The sequence below is a fragment of the Aethalodelphis obliquidens genome, unplaced genomic scaffold, assembly GCF_003676395.1.
Source record: "Aethalodelphis obliquidens isolate GAN/ISIS:26980383/991018 unplaced genomic scaffold, ASM367639v1 scaffold29, whole genome shotgun sequence".
In the NCBI taxonomy this organism is placed as follows: Eukaryota; Metazoa; Chordata; class Mammalia; order Artiodactyla; family Delphinidae; genus Aethalodelphis; species Aethalodelphis obliquidens.
This window is the reverse complement of record NW_020837973.1, coordinates 18034349-18043888: the sequence shown is the minus strand read 5'-3', so window position 1 is coordinate 18043888 and position 9540 is coordinate 18034349. Positions and strand designations below refer to the sequence as shown.

Genomic DNA, 9540 nt, shown 5'->3' with positions numbered 1-9540 from the left:
ATATATATTTAGCCTCTATTTCCTTTATTTCTTCTTGGCTCTGTGCTATTTTCTTCCTTCTAGTAACTTTAAGTTTTGCTTATTCTTCTTTTTCTCATTCCTTTAGGTGTAAATTTAGATTGGTTATTTGAGATTTTTCTTGTTTTCTGAGGTAGGCCTATATCATTATAATCTTCCCACTTAGAACTGCTTCTGCTGTTTCACATAGGTTTTGGAATGCTGTGTTTCCATTTTCAAACTCTGTGGTTGTAACTTCCCTCCTGTTTGCCAGTTATCATCCTGGGGGTGTGGGTCTTGAGTATAATCCATCTCCTCCCCTTCTACCCATCTTGTCGTGGTCCCTTCTTTATATCTTTAGTTTCAGAAAATCTTTTCTGTAAGACTTTAGGTTGTTCTCATAGTTAGTTGCTCTGTAAGTAGTTGTAATTTTGGTGTGCCCAAATGATGAGATGAGTTTAAGTCCTTTCTACTCTGCCATCTTGATTCTCCTCTCTATTTTCTAAAGTTGAAATGTAAATGTAATATTTCAAGTAATCACCTCCTTAAGTGGTCTCAAGTATATGCTTTCAAGTTCTTAAAAATGTTTAACATTCGTATCAATTTGAAATAATTTCTACTTAGGCCTAATTACCTCCAACTTAGTTATTTGTTACATATAGATACGTTTTATGTGCAGCTGAACATTGACTTCTTATGTATTGTTTTTCAGTAACTTTAGGTTAGTTATTACTATAAGCATAAAATAAAATATTTCAAAAGAGAAGTTGTAATGGATTATTCCATCTTCTTTTTATTTTCTATTCTTATGGCTGAATGTTGTCACAGTACTGTATAATTCATTCATTCATTTAATGTATTTATTCAGGTCCTATAATCTTTATTTCTGATTAAACTGTAACATATTAATTTGTATTTTGTTAAGTAAATATATATTTTTGGTGTTTTCATCAATACTTGGAAATTTTCTCAAAGAAAAAGGAAGGGAAATATATATCCTTTGTCCTTAGGTATTAATGAATGTGCACACATGCACACACACACACACGCAGTGCAAGTTCTAATAAAGTATAATTTTTTGAGTAGCATTAGTTACTTAGAGGATACCCACTTAGCCTATAATTAAGTAACAAATACTTTTACCTTTGGAATTAACAGGGCACATTACCTGTAAGAAGCTAGAGAATTTGATCACTATAATTCTACCTTAGTTCACTACATGCAGTTTTCTCCCTTTCTATGGGAACATGGTTATTTTTGTTCAGCCTAGCATGCATATTTGATAACTATGTAAGTATATATTCTTATTGACTCTGTGAATAATTTCTTGTCACCTGTCTTCTATCTTAATGTGTGTTGTAGAGGTAGTGCCATTAAGATGTTTCATATGTGTCAAAAGTAGGATGTCCAGAAAATGATGGCAGTGTAATTACATGGTACATCATAAGCGATCCAACTTTGGCACAGGTGAAGATTTACTTCAGTTTTGAATTAATCCTAATGACCCTAGCTTTATTGCTGTTGAGTTTCTAGAAATGATAAAATGTCAAGTCATTGGAAATAAAATGACAGAACCTAAACAATCTGACAAGACTAATGCATAGTTTCTCTGACTTGTTCCATGTTCTGTAGACTTTATTGCCAACTACAATGTTCTACTGAGAAATGCTTGTCTTAATGAATGCATCTTCCACCTTACTACAATGTATATCTGTTATGCAAAGAACAGAAAATTCAGTGCTCTCTATGTGTTTGTTTTATGTACACTAAAACCTCAATGTAGAAAACAGATGTAAGTGGAAAACACTGTTTTACTTCTATTATATCTTAATTTTAGTAGGGCATGTTAGTTGAATGCTATTAAGTCCATCTTTTTAGGACAAGACTAATATTTCAATTTAATGACAAGTTTTCCAGTGCTGTTAGATAATTATGAATTTTGCAGGCAAACTACATGATGACAACTTTTTCTAAAACTGCTATTTAACTTATATTGATAGAGGATAGCAAAGTATGACTGTCTTCACATTTATTGTTATTAGCCTCATAAAATGTTCTTTTATAAAACATAAGAGTCATATCTCAGCCTATAGTCTTGAAAAGGCATATAGTCTTTCATCTATAGTCTGTATTATCTGATGTCCTTTAGCTAGCCTCTCAGAGTTTAAATTTTTTTCTGACATTGAAAGGTCTCAATTCTGACTAAACTCTTCACCTTCACTAACCATAAGCCTAAGTGATAACACCAGACTAGATTATTTCCCTTGATTTTTTTATTCTATTATTTTTACTTTTAAATGTTCAAATGAAAAGCAAACTCATAAACCTAACACGTAACCTAAAGTTGCTCCCCCCGAATAGCTTGGATAAAGTAAGCAGAAATTTTCCAAGCTTTTACGTTAGATGCCCATATTTTCCTAAAGATTCCATTCAACCCTCCCCTTTCCCCAGTGATGCAACACCATCACCATCATGCACTGCTTGGCCATGTTTTTAAGTTGAAATCCACTACACTTGACAGCTCCCTATCTCTCTCAAATCTCTGCCAGCTATGTCTTCAGTAATTTTTAGTCATGTTTCCTAACTAAATATCCTGTTAGAGGAGCATTTATTTTCCAACATAGAACTCCACTGCTCTATTTGGAAAAATTCAAGAACTTTCGTAACACTTACTGATGTACTGTTAGATTAGACCATGACAGATCACACTATAGATTCAAGGCTTTTGGTGTTTCTTCATTTCAATATCACAATCACACAATGAGACACAAAGGTTGTAGACACGTTTCTGGTAAATCATAGGTGCTAAGAAAGGAAGAAAAAAGGAAATAAAAAATACTTCACATGTTCTATGCCTTGTCCTCTTTCTTTGGAATTTGTCACTGAGAAATTTAGTACAACTTTATATAACTGTGTCACATGCTTTCTTGCCACATTAAACAGGAATTCAGGCATCCTTCTGTTTGCTAATATCTCAGGAGTGCTTCAGTAGGATTAGGGTTTAATATGGCTATTGTGAAACACATGCTGTATAGAAACTAGGTTGCAAAAGCCACCTTATGTCTTGCTTACTAATCATGGCTATTTGAACTCAGACAAATTCCCCTTGGATATCTGTCTTTACCCTTTTTAGAGGCAATGGGTATACAATGTAACCCATAATTTTATTCTTTTTCTTTGCTCATGTTTTCTCAAATTCAAACCCTGCTTTGAGTTCACAAACATTGGACAACTCTATAGGATAGCCACTCTCTTAAGTGTTTAGGGAATAAAGCCTAATGAAGCATAATTATAGTCTACGAAAAGTTGCTAGTTTGATAGATAAATATGAATTCTTCAACCAAAATTATTTTATAATGTCTACATAACACTCCATTGTTGCCATTTGAAGTATTTTTATTTAGTATCTATTTATTTATTTAACATTTACATTTTCTCTTTTAGAGAGATTTCTCATATCTTGTTTGAAGGCAGTTATACTGTTAATTAACTATTAAGTTAACTAATTAAGCAAGTATTTTATACCACTGTAAAATGTACTTTCTGTCTATTACATGGAAACAAACAATTTTAGGTAAATACTTAGCTCTCTTGAGACTAAATATATTATATGTCCCGTTGAGGTAATGTCCATTGGATGGATATAAATAAGGCTGATTTTAACATTATAGGAGCAAAAGGTAGATATCCTTTTTGGGGGCAGCGGGTAGAAAGGCAAATGGCAAGATTTAAGTGCTTCCTGGGCTAATGAAATTGGAAAATTTTGTAACCGGTTGTGAAACAACAATAGACCTCTAAAAATAACTGGGAATAAAGAATTGACAATTTGGCAGAATCTCCATAAAATGTGAATGATTATTTTTTCTCATATCTCAAAGGAAACAATTGTAATACTGTAATGTAGCTTGTTGAATGAACTTCAGCATCCAAAAAACATATTAAAACCTTCCGAATTTAATGGCTATAAATGTAACTAGAATTTCAAATCAAATTAATTACCCTGGTTGCTTTACTCATGGGAAAGTAGAATCCAAAATCTACTAACAGAAGCTTAAACTGGTGTCAGTATTAATTTAAACTTTATATTTTTGTGTTTAGTTTTGCTTTAGCATTTGCATTTCCTCCTATTTTCTTTCTTTCCGTTTTTTTGATTTAAACAGACTGCTGTTTAACCTATTAATATTTATATTGGTGAGATTTCAGTAAAATAGTCCATATTTTTTTCTTCACGTTATACCTTACAAAATTTTGTAAACTCTTTTAAACAATGTATATATTTTCATTTTTGTGAGATACCATAATTTTTCTTGATTCTATTATATTTTATATAGATAGAGATTTTTATAGGTTTTTCTGACTAAGTATCAAATTTATAGTAATGTCGGTGCTCCGCCTGGTGGTACACAATGAGCATTTTACTTTTCTCTTTTCCTTAACGTTAAAAAATTGGGAGATAGAACTTTATATCCTGACTTTAAAAGTGTGTAAAAGTACCTGGAAGGGAATCTACTAAAAATTTACTAAGTATAAGTTGAATATTAGTCTGTAGTATACTATACTTAAATCCATTGTAGATTAAATATATATACATGTATTTAATACATAGATATAAATATATATATATATACACTTATCATTTTACAAGTAATTTTTAGTTTAATGATTTATACTTATTGAGGAAATAGTTCATCTATTATTATATTCATTTACATATATGTTTTATATTTTTGTATGTTAGGACACATAGCCTTATTTTTCTATAAATATCTAAATATCTGTCTTCTATCTATCTATGTATCTATCTATCATCTATCTATGTATCTTTTTAATCTATGCCTTGTATCCTGGATTCTTTTGCATTAGTATCAGTTTATTTCATGAGTATTCCCACCTTCACATTTGATACTGGTTACACTTAGATGGTGCTAGTATGTAAAATATTTCTTCACAGTAATTTTAATTTAACACTTCCTACTATTTATAATGACCAATTGAAATTCTACAGCAGAATCTATTGAAGTGAAAAGTGAAATTATTACTCCTAATTATAATCTTTAACTGGATAGCAAATTGCCTTTCAATTTTGCACTATTATGTTTTAGAGTTGATTTATTTTCTGTAGACTATATTTTCAAGGCTGGTAATCTTATTTTGTACTTTACTAACTCCATTGTATACAAAAATTATATATATCTTATCAGGCATTTTCCATCTGAAAGTTCCTGAGTCTTCCCCTATTGGCTCAGCTATTGGAAGAATAAGAGCTGTGGACCCTGATTTTGGACAAAATGCGGAAATTGAATACAGTATTGTTCCAGGAGATGGGGGAAATTTGTTTGACATCGTCACAGATGAGAATACACAAGAAGGAGTCCTCAAATTGAAAAAGGTATATAGACATGTTTTTCAAAGTAGATTACCCAATAAAAATTAATGAACAGAAAGACTAAAACTTGAAAATGACAGAAATTTTAATTTTCCTTCAATGAGCAATATTTTAAATTAAAAAAAGATCAGGTGACTATGAAGTATTCACTCCCAGAGACACTTTTATTCTGTGATTCACCAGGTATATATTTTGTGTTGAAAAAATTAGGCCTATTAATTTGCTTAAATCCTTAAAAAATTCTTGCCACAGTCTAATTTTAATTTAATTTTTTAATGTTATCAACTCAGACGAAAAGGTTAATTTAAAAATAAGATCTAGAAGTAAACTCTATGCACACCAGGCTTGGTCTTGCCCCTTTTATTACTTTTCCGAGAATATAAATATCTAATTCACACATTGTTTGTGAGCCTGGAACTCAGACTGGAAGAATTCTGATATGGGCGAGCGCTGCTACTGGCAAGTGGACGAAATGAGAATGGGTAGTGCTGGGTTTGAGGGGCTATGACAAGGGAAGTGAAGAGAAAAATTATCGAGAAGGAGGGAGAGGACAAAAAGGTGGAATGCGGTGGGAAGCCCTCGAGTAATGTTAAATTGTTTTATATAAAAGAGGATGGAGAGCAAAATTCAAAATATTGGAAATGAATCCTTATCTCAGTGTATGTAGTTTGTTTTTTGTCAGGTAGGGTCATGAAGAAGAAGAATGTAAATGTGAGAAAGAGAAAAATCATGACTGTATTTGGTGTGTGTAGATTATTTCTATAACAATGAGGTAAATTATAGGAATTTCCAATAATACAGTGCAGGCAAAAAAATGAACTTCATTTAATTTAGTACAGTTTTTCCCTCTCCCTATTATAGCAAAGTGTACTCTATTTATCCCAAAAGGTGGTATACCATACACATTTAATTTTGATACTTGTGATTATTTTAACCTGCAAAAAGTATTTTTCCATTCAGTCCCATTAATCATGCTGCTGTTTCCATATTTGTTCAGGAACTCTGAATTTTATCAAAGAAACAACATATGTGGTAATAAAAATAATCCTGAAAAGAAACAGTTTTCATGTAGATGATTTACCAACTTTTAATTCCTACTATTGCAAGAAAATTGTGCTTTGTCTAGAAATTAATCACATGGTCCCATTCAGCAAAACTTTTCATTTATGCTAAATTTTCAGAGTATACCTAGAAAAAAAAATTGTGTTAAATGTTTGTTCCATTATTATTTTGTTGTGGTTTTGCTTGTTTTTCTTTTTTCTATTCAGTAACAAATCCCTTAAAATCTTGTCACAATTTTTTTAAATGATCTCAATATATAACAATGCTTAAAAGGTGTAGAGATATTAATTCATATTAAACAGATATAAATTCTCTTAGTAATATGAGAAATAATAGAAAATATTTTATATCAATGATTCATAAAACTTAAGTTTGAAATTAAATATATTTACAAAGTAAAATTGAGGTACAAAAGAGTTACATTGTGTATAATATATATATTTATATTAATTTATATTTACAGAGATACAATGAATGCATTTTATATTTACACGTAGGATTTTATATTTTGTATTGATTTACACTTATTTACCATCTATGCCAATAAATAATCAATGTCTTAGTGTCAATCTGGGAAAATGTATGACATTCTTTTTTACTTTTTAACGCAATTGAAAAGGGAGTAGTGTGCTAACTATAGAACTTTATATTACCATGTCAAAGTGGATTAATCATTGAAAGTAATGATGTAGTTATATAAATCAACTTTTTGTAAATACTTATTATGCATAATCACTAAAGCAAGAAGAATATATCTTCTGCCTTTTTAGTGTATGGAGATGTCATAAAGAGTGAAAGAGTCTTATTTATTTTGTATTCATTTTGTTTATTTTTTTTTATTTTCTAGTTTTTAACTAGATTAGAAGTGATATTTGTGAAATTATAGCATACCTTTATTAAAATGGATTTACATATAATGTATAAAATAGTCTGGAAAGTATATCTCGAAGTAAATATATATATATATATATATATATATATATATATATGTATGTTTATAAATACATATATTTTTCCTCCTGCAGTGGATAAATAACCATTGCCCATTTTGCTGGCATAAAATTTGTTATCTAAATAAAGCTCAGGGTCCATAACTAAAATTCACTCCTTCATTCACCGAACATTGATGCAACAACCACTAAATCCTAACCCATTCTGGACTCTGGGGGGCAGTGAAGGAAACAGACACATTCACTGCTCAAGCAGCAACTGTTCAACCAGGGAAGTTAGACAATAAGTAAATTTAAAAGCACTGTCAGTGTTAAATTTAAGTTTGCAAAACACAAATCAGGGTAAAAATAAGCAATTTAGAGGGTAGTGGCTATCCTACAGTAGGTAGTCAGAAAAGACTTCTCTGTTAGGATGAAATTTCAACAGAGACCTGAAGGAAGCAAAAGATGAGCCATATGGTATCTGAGTGATGTGTGCTCCAGAAAGACTGAGCAGCAATTGCAAAATCCCTGAAATGGGAGTGTACCGGGCAAGGAGGCCAGTGGCACTGAGTACAGTGAATGGAGGGGCCCATAGCTGGAGATGAGGTCAAATATGCCGACGAATGTCCCATCATGGAGATCCTTGCAGACCAGGCAAAGGCTTGAATTAAATCGTGATACGAGAAGACCGTGGCAAATTTCTATCTAAATTACCATTACCCTTGGTAAAGCCAGGATACGCTGACTTTTCTGAGGCGAATAATGACTAGGGAGTAAGGACAGAAATAGACCAGTTAAGAGACTATAGAAATAATCCAGGAAGCGAATGATGGAGATATGGTCCCTGATCTTTATAGCAATGAAAATTGTGAGAAATGGTGAGATTCTGGCTAGATTTTAAAGGAACGGCCCAAGTATATTTTTATAAATATTCTTAACATCCGGTAAATTATGTCAAACGTTTGAATAGATTTGTTTTTAGCATTCTAATTTGTTTTACTCTCTAAATAAGGAGACACCAGAGGCAATCCATACCAGCTAACCTCTTATTCTGTTGGAAAAGAAAATTGCAACCTACAGACTACATTTATAAATCTGTAAAAAATAACTCGGGGGAACATTTTTGTAACAAAATTTTGAAATTATCTATTTATCTATCTACCTACCTACCTATCTACATATCTGGTGTATGTATTATTTTGAGTAAATGTGTGTGTGTGTGTGTGTGTGTGTCTGTATGTGTGTGTGCGCGCACGTGCTCACATACATATATAGATATATGACTTGAATAACTATGGCAGTATATTTTTCTAAAAATAAAACAATGAGGAAATATTCTGTTCAATAAAGCCCACAAAAAACTCAAAATTAATTTAAATAATGTAAATTCTGTACTTTTTATTGAGGTATAATTGACACACAAAATTATATTAGTTTCAGGTGCAACATAATTCAAAATTTTATATATTGCAGAAGATCACCACAATAAATCTAGTTAACATCCATCACCACACATAGTTACAAATATTTTCTTGTGATGAGAATTTCTAAGATTTACTCTTTTTGCAACATTCAGATATGCAACACAGTATTATTAACCTGTAGTCCCCATATAGTACCTTACATCCCCGTGACTTATTTACTTTATAACTGTAAGTTTGTACCTGTTGACTCTCTTCACTCATTTCACCCCCCACCCAACCCCCACTTCTGGCAACAACCAATCTATTCTTTGTAATCTATAAGCCTGTTTTTTTCTTGTTATTTTTCTTTTATGTTTTTGTCTTTTGTTTTAGATTTCATATATAAATGAAATCATATGATATTTGTCTTTCCCTGTCTGACTTATTTCACTTTGCATAATGCCTTCAAGGTCAATCCATGTTGTTGCAAGTGGCAAGATTTTATTCTGTATCTCTATATCTCTAGGTTCCACATCCAAGGATTCAATCAACTGTGGATGGAAAATATTGGGGAAAAAATTTTTCAGAAAGTTCCAAAAGGCACAACTTGAAGTTGCTGCACACTGGCAACTATTTACATAGCATTTACTTGTATTAGGTATTACAAGTAATCTAGAGAATATTTAAAATATATGGAAGGCTGTGCATAGGTTATATGCAAATACCACTTCCATTTATATAAGGAATTTGAGGATGCTTG

At 31.4% G+C, this 9540-nt stretch overlaps 1 protein-coding gene across 2 annotated transcripts in view; it reads left to right on the top strand.

Moving 5' to 3' along the window:
• The window catches only part of CDH12 (cadherin 12), a 406688-nt gene that overhangs the window by 342141 nt on the left and 55007 nt on the right, over positions 1–9540 (top strand). For both annotated transcript variants that reach the window (XM_027125363.1, XM_027125364.1), the window contains one exon: positions 5199–5386. In XM_027125363.1, the coding sequence (XP_026981164.1) occupies positions 5199–5386 (188 nt within the window). The remainder of the gene's footprint in view (positions 1–5198; positions 5387–9540) is intronic.